The sequence below is a fragment of the Medicago sativa genome, chromosome 3 (assembly GCF_051527215.1).
Source record: "Medicago sativa cultivar Bolivia chromosome 3, Bolivia_mono, whole genome shotgun sequence".
Taxonomy (NCBI): domain Eukaryota; kingdom Viridiplantae; phylum Streptophyta; class Magnoliopsida; order Fabales; family Fabaceae; genus Medicago; species Medicago sativa.
This window is the reverse complement of record NC_140751.1, coordinates 86,687,244-86,700,233: the sequence shown is the minus strand read 5'-3', so window position 1 is coordinate 86,700,233 and position 12,990 is coordinate 86,687,244. Positions and strand designations below refer to the sequence as shown.

At 31.0% G+C, this 12,990-nt stretch overlaps 1 protein-coding gene across 2 annotated transcripts; it reads left to right on the top strand.

Annotated features, from left to right (window-relative positions):
* The first annotated feature begins 5,200 nt into the window (after positions 1-5,200).
* Positions 5,201-12,980, top strand: LOC146941372 (uncharacterized). 2 transcript variants are annotated; one of them, XM_085755138.1, is made up of 8 exons: positions 5,201-5,338; positions 8,823-10,033; positions 10,130-10,220; positions 10,335-10,492; positions 10,583-10,634; positions 10,931-11,010; positions 11,109-11,202; positions 11,344-12,980. In XM_085755138.1, exons 2-8 carry the CDS (start codon positions 8,942-8,944, stop codon positions 11,883-11,885), a joined length of 2,109 nt encoding a protein of 702 aa, XP_085611264.1. In that variant the 5' UTR covers positions 5,201-5,338; positions 8,823-8,941; the 3' UTR covers positions 11,886-12,980. The 2 variants fall into 2 exon arrangements, with proteins under 2 accessions (XP_085611264.1, XP_085611263.1); XM_085755137.1 differs by lacking the exon at positions 5,201-5,338 and adding an exon at positions 8,327-8,442.
* Positions 12,981-12,990: the final 10 nt, after the last annotated feature.

Below are 12,990 nucleotides of genomic sequence, written 5' to 3'. Positions count from 1 at the left end.
AAGATCCTTTTCACATTGATATTTTTTTGGTTATACTTAGTGTTTGATTATATTAGTGCACATTTGAAGCTTCAATTTTTTTTAGTTTTTTTTTTTTTATACTTAGTAATATCTTTTGTAATTTTTTTGTTGATCCTTATTCCCTTAAAGTAAAGCATTTTTTCACTGATGTTAACAGTATGAATGCATGATTCAATGATATTGAAATCACTATAAAAAAATATGATATTGAAACCATTGTCCATTTGAAAAAGCTATTGAATGAATGATTATTTATTATTTTTTGCTAATATGAATGAATGATTAAATGACATAGCAAATCATTTATGTGATTGCTACTATTTTTAAGCGTCTTTCTAACAATTGCTTCAATGATCCATAAAATGAAAAATTGGGTTAAAAATAATTGTGTATTTTGTCAAGTAATAATTATACCATCTTTTCTTCCAAAAAATTACACCACTTTTCTTTCTATTTATTTTTGTAACAAAAAAAAAAATTAGAAGCAACTATACATTTTACACATGTTTTACAAACATTTCATGTGTGCATCACAAAGACCTGTGCATCAATCGTGATCTTTCAAGTTTCAAAGACGACAGTTTCTTTTAGTTGTCTCATTTTTCGTGACAATTAACGAGAGCCAAGGGCAATTACTGTGACATGTTGGATTATATTTCTCAACGCCAGTATTTTCACATTGACAATTATATGTTGTTGTCTTGAGAGTTACATCCAGAGGAGGGCGATAACCAATGAAGATGGTGAAGATATTGATGTGACGTCTAATGTTGTGTACGAAAAAGTATTTCGAAATGTGTAATATTCCATAATATATGCTATGTTGTCATTAAAAACCGTTTATTTCTTTGGTGTAACATGTTTGGTTGGCAATACAATATTTATCGATATTGTAGCTTTTGTTTGGCGATAAATTTCATTTATGTAGTTTAATTATTTAAATTTCATTCCACTATATCTCGGTCTATTATATATCAAATTATTCTAACTCATAAGACCCGTGCGGCGCACGGGTCTGCGTTCTAGTTTGTTTATAATGTGTATTGATTTTTTTTCAAATTGCCCTCTGATCAGTGGGATGACTCATACTTTTTTCACTTATTCAATGATTTACCGTGGTTTTTAAATAATTAAGAGTGTTTTGTAAATAAAAAATTAAAAAATCATGCAAATAGTAATTTGGAAATGGTGCTTATGAAAATGGATAATTTTTTAAAAATAACATTATATTTAGGAACATTATTTACTATTATCGCCCATTTTTATTAAAAAAAAATAAAAAATCAGCAATGGGGATGGATCGCCCATTTTTATTAAAAATAAAAATAAAAAATCAGCAATGGGGATGGGGCTAGAGCCCATGCATGTCTCCTCTCTATTCCGTCCCTCAGCTTAACGGAAAGGTAAAAATTTTCTACAAATAATAGTACCAAATACCCGCATATCATATCATGTAACAATAACTATATACAATTTGGTTGTACCAAAAATAATAAAAAAAAAACTATATACAATTTGGTGGAAGCAAAGCACAATAATGACAAAAAGAAAGAGAATGGGCGAATTCTGGTAGCCCATCTGCTACTTCATTTCATTTCCAATAAATAAATGTTGTAAATTCAAACCTTTAAGCGTATATTTGAAATCACATGTCAGAATCACATTGATCCGATGTGATTTTGTAGAAGCTACAAGTGTAGCTTTTGTAAAATCACGATGGATCGTCATGATTCTGACATATCTACCGTGATGTTAAACATATATGTTAAATCTTTGAGAAGAAGTTGAGAATTGTGAAAGACAATAGTGCCATGATTAGTCATAAACTGATAATGGAGACAACAGTGGCTAGATCACTTGCTAAAAATAAATTATTGGAGCCATGATTAGGTCGTTGATGCCCCAAAACCTCTACACCATACCATGTGGATAGAGCAAGATCCTGAACGCATGGATAAAATTTTCATTCATGACCGATGTTTATGATGTTGTTTTGCTCTAAACTTGTTTATAACTGAATTTAACAACTATGTATTTACAATGTAAATCTTTTTATTACTCACATCATGACTTGTGTATGTAGATAAAATGAATCACACTTTTGAATATGAACGTGTCTAAATATTCATTATGAATTATGATGTCCCAACATGTATTTAACCTATTAGTATAGTAAATAAATAAAATGACTTACTTTGCCATTTCCAAAAGAAAAAAAGTAGTGATGTTGTTACTAGAGTATCATTTAGTTCATGTTTATGTTGAACAATATGCATATAATAGCATTAATCATTGCCAATTTTAAAATTACAAAACATATACTATTAAAACATAATAGTACTATTAAATCACCAAAACATCTGTATCAATAAAACAAGAACAGAACAAAAGGTTGAAACATTGAATCATTTTGTTGGGTTTTCAACTAGAGTGCCCATTTAATTGAATAAAATACATTTTATTCCTTTTTTTACCTCTCTTTTTCAGTACTCTTTGTCAAGCTTTTGTCATAATTATACTTGCTTTTACACTTTAATCAGGCATAATAAGACAGGTACCAAACATTTTGAAGTTATACTTGAGGGTGGCTAGTAATAAACGCTATTGCAGGGCATTTAACAACGGTGGCAAAAGAGTTAATGAGCAATTGAAAGCATGTTGTTGGATTAAATGGAAGCAATGGTTGGCATCTTCTTTTGACTTTCTTGGAGTTGTATGGTCCTAAAGGAGACAAGAAGCCCCCTAATCCGACTTCACACGGTTGCATAATGCTCTCAAATAATTAAGTTGCAAACTTTAATTTTTTAGACACTTTGATCATTTAAATATTTTTGGTTTCCCTTTACTATTATAAGTAATAAAGGTTAGATATTTTAGTCCTTTAAGTTACTAATACTACTCAATTTGATTTATTACAAACATTAGATATGACATAAATGATCAAAGTGATTGATATTTGTAATTTAAAGATCAAAATATCTAATGTTTGTAATTTAAAAGACTAGATAATAGTTAAAGGATCAAAATAGAATGCTAAAAACTAAAAAGATCAAAGGAAAAACCTAAAAATAACTTAAATGATCAAAAATAAAATTTAACCTTTTTTAATTCTCAACATTCTAGTTCACATAACCATTCAAAAAAAATATTCTGGATCACATAAGAAAGACATCGGTGTAATCTAGAATTTGACCGTAATATAAATAAAATTTGATCAAACATTATTTGCAATTTTTTGTGTGCAACTATCTTGTACTTGAATTTAAGAAAAACCAGTCCTCACTTATTGATCCTGTGATTAAAATTATTGTCTCACAGCTCTCACCTAACACGTTTCTTATACTATTATATGATGATATGATAGTAAGACTCTGAGAAGAAGAATAAATCTTAAGGTTCCATTAAATGATTGTAGGGTTGTCATTTTGGCAGGTCTGTCACGATTCAATGTACTTCCTTAGTTCAATCGTTGCATATACTCTGTGTTTATTGCATACATTTCATTATTTATTTATTTTCGATTCAAGAAGGGAAGTTGTTAGACCAAATTACAGACGAACGCAACGATTAAAATAGACATTGGTTATATCATGCTATAAGAGGTTAACACAATTCGACGTGGATGATTTATAGTAAATACCCGTAGGTTTTGAAAGGACACACAAGCCAACTATCGGTTTGCTTGTCTATAAATGTGAAACGATAATATGTCAATCCTTCTTCATAATATGACTAATGAGGGAGACAATAGAAAAGCAATGATGGATCGGGACACCCCTTATTAACCAATGAAAGAAAGAAAATAATTAGTAAGAATATTATGAAGATTAATTGATAAAAATAATAATTAATATTAATTTTGAAAGTGACATTTTTTTTAAGTTTTTTTTTTTTGGGAATGAGACAATTATTATGGGATTCAGAAGTTTTATTTTTATACGAGCTGATGCTACTGTTTTTAAATTACTCTTCAGTTAATGTAAATATGGGGTATTTTCTAAAAACTCTTTTATTCTTATGGAACAATATTCTATGAGGGGCAATTCAAAATATGTAATAACATATTGAATGAGTTCGACCAAATTTCTTAAACGATGTAAAAAAGAAAATATTGTTTATATATGAGAGTGAATGAAGTATATGATTAACAAATATAATTAATATCAATTTAAAACTGAAAAGAACAATTATTTCAATATTCTTTTTGTTATAGATAATCAATTATTGGGTGGTGAATTGAGTAAAATGAGTAAAGATTTAAGAATGTTTCAAAAAAAGAACAAATAGTGGGTCGTATCTGATGGTTGACCAGTTCCTCACCCACCGTCTTTCATTTTTGTTTTTGTATGAATATCACGGCCATTCAAACAAATATTCATATTTTATAATTCAATTCAGCCTTAGAATAACGTTGATCAGCAAAATAGGTGGGAATATTAACTTTTGACTTTTCAGGTCAAAAACAATGTGGCCATGACTTGTTATTAGGAGTTGATGAGAGTGATCTATTTTGACTCATCAACAACAATTATCTATTTTTTCAAATATAATTTAAATGTAACGAATTAATGTACGAATTCACAATCTACTCAATAATGACATTTTTTCACATGTTAAAAAAATACCTACTCACAATATAAACATTAAACATCGCTCGTCCCCGTGAGCTTAGCTCAGTTGACAGAGACAATACATGATATATGAAGGGGTCGGGATTCGAACCCCAAACTCCCCACTTCTCCATGTTAAAATGTTTGAGCTCCAGTCACTAGGCTACTTGACAAAAAAAAAACATACATCTCTCTAAGAGCAAAATACAACAAATTCAAAGTTCATAATTTCATATATTTCTAAAGAAAAATGTTTAACTGTGATCAATTTTCATATACAACCAATGTCTTTTTGTTTGTTTTTTTAACTGTGACATGCTTACATGACACTCCGACATATCATGTAACATAAACATATATTTTAAGAAAATTAAGAGATATTTAGGTCCCTACAACAACAATATTTGAGAACAATTTGGTCTTCAAGAAACTTTTAACATTCACGTCTTCTTCCACATTATTTCCCTTCTCATTTCATCTTCATCGATTGGGATGATCAAAACCACAGAGTTTGTCTATACTTATGCTATAAATGTGACAAAGACTTCTCCTTCTCCATCACTCTCCGATTAATACATGACTAAGTTGGAGTGGAAATTCTTCAAATTGTTGCCATTGATTGCAAATGTGAGATAAAAGCACATTTGTATGTTGTGAATAAAAACAAGAATCCAAATAGACCTTTCTATGGCTGTTCCTATTTCAAGGTAATTTTTTATGTGGATTATGTTATTTTGTCTTTGCGGGTTCCTATTCATTTGGACGTTCCTGTTCTTTTATGTTCATCCAAACTAGTTGGATTTTTATTGTTAAATGATGTTGTACAGAACCTAAAATAACATTTATTTATTTTTTTGTAAGGAAATTAACATGTTTGCCTAGTGATAGACTATAAAAGAAATCATTTATTTATCATTCTCTCATTAAAATACATTAATATCATCAAATTCAACGTCACTCAAGAATTGTTCAGAAAAGTTCAATTGTCAGAAGCTAAAATTAATCAATCATTCAATATATTTGCGATAACTGTCTTATTTAACCATTTTACTTGGATTAGGAAAAGATGATAAACAGAAGAAATATAATTTTTATTTTAGCTAATTTTCCTTATCAACTATTACTAATGCAATATAAAAATTAATAACTTGAGAGTGATGTACATAGTATTAGTTAAAGTATACAGTTTTAAAAAAATCAATTAAAATTACATTTAAAATTGGAAGTGACACTTTTTTTGGACAATTTAATTTGCAAGTGTATTCTTTAATATGCGACAAAAGAAAATTGAAAAGCTATAGGTTTTAGATTCAAATGTGAGACGGGGTGAATATGACTTCTATGAAAACTCTATTGAATGGAATGTAATTGATGTTGGAAGAGAAAAATTAGAGACATTTTGTATGTCTTGCTCGTGTTTTGATTTTGATTTTGATTTTTGTTGTATTGTGTTATGATTATAAATTAAAGTTAGAGTAAATATTAAAGTAAGAGTTAAATATGTTTTTTTCGTCCGTATAATAAAATTGTATCTTTTAGTCTTTACAAAACTAACATGCAAATATTTTAGTTATTGTTACATGTTTTTTGAATGATTTGTTGGAGGAATATTTAAATTTTTAAAGCATTATAAAACAGTGTCTCCACAAAATTCAATCTACAGGTCCAAATTTGTTACGTTTTTCTTGAGCTTTTCACGTTTAAGAATTTATATTTAATTCATCAGGATAAAAAAAAAACTAAACTTTTGTAAACATGCTTTTAAAATATATTCAAAAAATTTAAAGTTGAAGGATAATTAAACATATTTTTATTTCAATAGAGACTAAAATTTCTTGCAGAATAATTTGCTAGACTAAAAAGTTTGATTCTTTTATGAAAAAAAAAGCTTAATGATTCAATAGAGACCAATTTTGTTTTTTGAAAGAACAAAATATTTAACCAGTAAAAAAAAAGTGGCCTAGTGTGTCTTATCTAAATTATTCCTTAGGGGTAAGTTTGATGGGCATGATATGGTACATTTATCGTATCATGTTTAAATCTCATGTTTGATGCACAAAAGGGATAAAATAAAATAAATAATTTTCTTATCATATTATGACTTGTCTTTGTAATTTTTATCTTGAGTATATGCTGAATTAGAAACTACCCTCACATGATTTGAAATTTATTCCTTATTTATTACCATGATATTCTGCCGTTTTTAAAATGTTGTCATTTCTTACTTATTTAAAATTAATTACATGCTGTTTTTAAAATATTTAATAAATATGAGAGTAATTTTCTCATTTAATTATAGTAAAATAATGATATCCTATTTGTTACTATGTGTGCATCAAACACATAAAATTAATGTTTATCATGTCCATATCATATCTTGTCTGCATTCAGCTCTATATCATATCATGTCTCTATCATATCCTGAGCATCAAGCTAACCCTATAAAAGTAATGTGTCGTAATTTGATAGATATTAACAAATAAATGTATTTCCCTTAAAAAAAATGTATGTGTAAATACGCATAAATCTCTTTTAAAATAGTTTTTAGGAAATTTGTAAAAAAAATTCAATTTTTGAGAATAATTTTAAATATTGACTAAACACTTTTTTAAAGTATCTACGAATAAAACACTCATATCATGTATTCTAAGGAAATTTATTCCCATAAATAAATTTAGTAAAGTTGAAATAAATAACCTATTAATTAATTGATTACAGTAATTTATTTTTAAATTTATTCCTTACACTTTTCTTTATTTAAAAGAGTTTAGCGGTGAAATTCACACTCCAATAAAAAAATACGAAAAATTTAAATTTGCCCTCTTACATATAAATTATCATTAAACTAGTTGTACTTTAAAGGAATTTTTTTAGGAAAATATTTCTTAGACAACACAAGGTGTATAAGAGATAGAGATACAAGAGATTAATACGTAGATGTGATAAGTTGACGATGTAATATAATAAGTGTAAAAAAACATAGATTTTCAAATATCATTGTTTTTTTATTATTGTATTAGATCGGCAAAAACAAGAACAAAACACTTAAATGAATGTTGATAACAAATAATTGAACTCAGTTTAAGCATGGTCGTCAATCAGATTTTATTTATTTGTTTGGCTAACTTCAGATTATTCTGATCATTTGCAAAATAAAAATAAAAATGCATAGTAGTCTCTTCCAATCAACCAAATATCCTAATTTAAATCCAACTTGAACTTCGTGAACATGTAATTACATCCGGTTGATATTTAATCTAAAAATAAATAAAAAAAGAAAAATGTTAATCAATGTCCCCGGACGGACACTGGTTAAGGGTCAAATATAGTAGAATTTGCATTGAAAGATGCATAATCAATGCATTAAAAATTAAAAAAATATGTTTTTTTATTTAAAATTTTCTCTTTTGTCTTCCTTAACCAGTGCCTGGAGCACTGGTTAACATGACCCATAAAAAAAATAACAAGACAGACAACATAGCTAGGATATAGCAGAGACAGACATTACTCACTTTTTATATTCTCTTTCCTCTAGATTTATAATTTCACTTTTTACTACTACTATCCCCTTTTCTTTCTCGTTTGTTCCATTCAAAACGAACGGATTTTCCTCCTTCATTTCTCTCTCTTTTCACTACAGTACTTTTACACACGCACCCCATATATATATACACTTACATACACATGTCCACTTTGTATCATCGTTTTCGCTCATTGTTCTTCCCATTTTTGCTTCCTCCTCTTTCGTCATCAACAACACTATCATCCTAATTTTCAAACACACACTCTTCTTGTGATCATCGACATACATGTAAGCACACTTCATCATTTTTTTTTTTACTCTAAAACTTGTCTCCTTCCAACAATTTATTCATACCCTTTTGTCTTCACAGCTTTTAATGTTCTTACCACCGTTTTCAATCTCCGTGTTTGTTTTTTTTATTTTCATTCTATATTGTTAAATGCTTCTTCTTTTTATATCATACCTGGTTATTATGGATTGGGATCTATGTTGGATTGGATTGGATTGGTTTGAATCTATCGGTTTCTGTTTTATTCTTATTAAATTATTATTACTTTCTTTGTTCTGTGGTTTTATTTAGTTTAGTTTTGTAAACAAACAAACACTACTAAGATGTTTATTATATTTGCTGATATTGGTTTTCGTGCTGTTTTTTTTATTATGTGTAGTTGTTTATGATCTGGGTGGCTTCGTTTGAAGAGATAAAAATTGGATTTTGACGCATTCACAGGGCTTAAGTTTTTGTTTCCTTGAAGGGGGATTTCATGGGTTGAACTTAAAAAATCATATGGGTAGTTTCAGTGGAGAAGAAGATTGTCGGTTTTTTGATGCTGAAGAGGATGTTGTGTCTATTAGGGATGTAAATTCCGATGATGATGATAAAGGGGTGTCTGTGTCTGTTGATTTTGATTATGAAGTGTGGATTCGGAGTCCAAAGAGTGTGAGAGAGCGTAGGGGGAGGTTTATGAAGAGCATGGGAATGAGTGTAGATGAAATTGTAGTTGAAAATTCATTGTATTTTGAGAAGGAAGAGATTATGGAAAGAAGAAGAGATAGTAGTGGTTCTGAAGAGGAATTTAGTTCATGTCGGCTGTCAATGTCTTGTTGCTCTAGTGTGAGTTCTTCGGAGGAATTTGGTTTAGTGGATATTAATAACTTGCCATCTCAAGATGGAAATTTGGAGAAAAGAATGAGGGATAATGAGAAGATGAGTGATTGTTCAAATCAGTTGGTAGTTGCTAAGGAATCTGAGGATTGTGTAAATGTCTCTGGGGTGTCTCATTGTCAAGGATTGATAGATAGAGAGTTTGAGGATGCAGATGGTGATGTGGTTACTAGAACGGTAAATAGGGCGAGAAGGGGTTGGTTGAGAAGATTGAGATCGATGACGTGCGTGGTTGATAATGATAGAGAAGAAGGGAGCTATGCAGTCTCAGGGTGTAGGCTTCAGAAAGTAAAGGTCCGTCAATGTAGGAAGAAAATGAAGGAACTTTCATCGCTTTACTTGAGGCAAGATATCCAAGCGCATGAAGGTGCAATTTTGACCATGAAATTTAGTTCTGATGGGCAGTATCTGGCTACAGGTGGTGAAGATGGGGTTGTTCGGGTGTGGCAAGTGGTTGAGGAGGATAGATGTAATGAAATTCACATTCCTGAAATTGACCCCTCAAGCATTTACTTTACAGTGAATAATCTCTCTCAATTGACACCATTGTTTATGGATAAGGAAAAACTTGGTCAACCGAAGAGCATGAGAAAGACCGCAGATTCAGCTTGTGTTGTTTTCCCGCCTAAGATCTTCCGGTTGTTGGAAAAACCATTGCATGAGTTCCGTGGGCATAGAAGTGAAGTTTTGGATCTCTCTTGGTCAAAGAAGAATGTGAGTGAATGTTATTAACTACTAAGATATTTAATTTAATGATATAGATGAAGCTATTAGAGAATTAATCAGTTCTCATCTTCCTTTTGAATGCAGTATCTTCTTTCATCATCAGCTGACAAAACTGTCCGACTATGGCAAGTGAATCGTGACCATTGCTTGGAAGTGTTTTCACACAGTAATTATGGTGCGTCTTGCTGCATTTCTATTCCGATTTGTAGGCTTCTTTAGGTGTTTACCTAATTTGTTTGACTACAACAGTTCATCTCACAATTTGTTTGTATTTGATGGTGTTGTGTAGTGACATGCATACAATTCAATCCTGTTGATGAAGATTATTTCATTAGTGGATCCATAGACGGAAAGGTGCGCATCTGGACGATACCCGATTCTCAGGTTGTTGATTGGACTGATGTCAGAGACATAGTGACTGCAGTATGTTATCGACCGGATGGGCAGGTATTATTTAAAAAAAACAAATTTCCATTCAATTTAAACATGTGCTTTATAGAGGAAATGATTTGATACGAATAATATGATGTATAACAGGGAGGGATTGTTGGATCTTTAGAAGGAAATTGTTGGTTTTATAAAATATCAGGTATAATCTTTATACATATATCTCGCCCATATATCTCCATATTCCATTTAAGTTATTTTTTGACCCTTCGATTTTTGGTACTTCTGAAATGTAATTAGTTTTAATAATCAAAATGTTAGGTTTTGCTATTAAACCACAGATTTTGAATAAGAAGTAACAAGATTAAGTCTACCGCAAAATGTTAATCAAGTTATATTGGGATGTTGTGATTTTCATTAGTCTTTTAAACTACTAGAATCACTTAAGACTTGAGCTTGGTCCTAACATTTCTGGTTTTCAATTTTTGCTTGAACCAGATAATCACTTGCAGCTGGATTCCCAACTATGCTTAATTGGTAAAAAGAAACTTCCTGGCAGAGGGATAACTGGCTTTCAGGTATTTTGCTTTTGCTTCTTGTGTTAAGTAACATTTGTGATTATCTTTTTCTCTGACAATTTTTTGGTGATTAACTGAGAATTTGTTATTTATTTCAGTTTCTTCCTCAAGATTCCAAGAAAGTTATGGTTACATGTGCTGATTCACAAGTCAGAATCCTTGATGGGCTTAATGTGATTTGTAAATACAAAAGTATGTTCCTTTGTTAAATCCCTACATACTTGTTGATTTCGCAGCCTCAAATTTTAGATAGTATTCTTGTTATTGATTTAGTCTTTAATTTGAATTTAATTATATGTTCTGTCACTAAGGTTCATTACATTTTATTTTCAGGCCTTAACACAGGCAGTCCAATGTGTGCATCATTTACCTCAGACGGGAAACATATTTTATCAGCATGCGAGGACTCTAATGTATATCTATGGAACGTTAATCAGGAAGAGTCTAATAACCCCATGAAATCTAAGAAAGTTAGGTCTTGTGAGCGGTTTTCCTCAAACGCATCAGTTGCGGTACCTTGGCACGGTTTGAAACCTCCAATCTCCGAAAATGAACAATTGAATGTCTTGAATAAAAAGTCACCACAAGTTGTTATGCAATTACACCCCAACCCACCTGCTTCTTTCTCTCTGAACCAAGATTTTTTCTTGGAGTCTTTTCCAAAGGGATCTGCAACCTGGCCCGAGGAGAAGCTTCCTGTTTCGGGCTCCAAGACCAAAAAAACATCATTGCTGCGAAAGTCGGAATACAAATTCTTGAAATCTTCATGTAAGAGTACCAACAATGCTCATGCGTGGGGTATGGTCATTGTGACTGCAGGCTGGGACGGGAAGATAAAAACATTCCAAAATTACGGGCTACCTGTACCCGTTTGAAATGAAGTGTGACTTTTCCTAAGTTGGAAAATAGAATCAAGATTCATTGCTTTGTTGGACATGTTGTCCTTTAGAAAACTACATGCTACAAAGTTTATGGAAATAGATTCTCTATTGTAACTGCAAGACGCAGTTAAAGATCTCAGTCATCCAATTCCAAATCAATCGCAGGATCATTTGAAATTAATTTACTGCCTATGCAATGTGAACCGTTCGATCTCAAATCAATGACCGAAATTGATTACCGCATGATATTTGAAGTGCAGGGAATCCTGGTCCAAAGTTTATGGAGGCTTGAGAATGATGTTAAATTTGGCAGCATAAGGTAACAAGCAATTTGAGGTCAAAACCATGTGCAAGAAAATCAGATTATTGAGGTCAATGACAAGTGGTGACACTGTTCTTGTTGTAATGTAATGTAAATGGCCAAGCTTTAGCTTGTCTTGATCTTAAAGTCGTAATTAGGTTTTGGTCCACAAGAATCTACTGGCCCCTAAAAGAGATGCAAAGTCATGTGTTAAAAAAACTTGCAAGGGTCCCTAAAAGAGACGATTTTGATATGTTGTGGGACCATGGGACCTTTGAAAACCCTTTTAGTTGCTAAGATGAAAGGTGGAGATTTCAAGAGTTGGTGGCTCAAGTTCACTCATGATCAATCAAAATGCTAAGGGTGAATCTCTTTGTCTGCCAATTTTGCCATCCATGTGATCTTGTGGCCATTTGTACAAAAGGGTTAAACTTGGAAATGTGTGGCAGTTGTTTTTGCTGGAATAAGTGCTTTATTGCTGCAATGAGAGTAAACAAACAGTACGAACAAGCAATGTGATTATGATCGGTTTTAGTGGCTCGAAGTCTTTGTTTGGCAATTGTTGTAGTGCTGACAAATATCATCATTATTTTACTAACAAAAATATTCTGTACATGGTCTCAATTTTAGGCCAACATCACCTTTAATTTGTTGAGGTACAACTATGTTGGTCTTTCCTCATTTGATGTAAATTTGTAATTTGCTCGTGTAAGTAATAGTAATATTTTGTTGGTTTGCCTTTTGGTTGAGAGAAATAGAAAGTGAACAGAAGTTTATCAATGATGATATCTCTTTTTG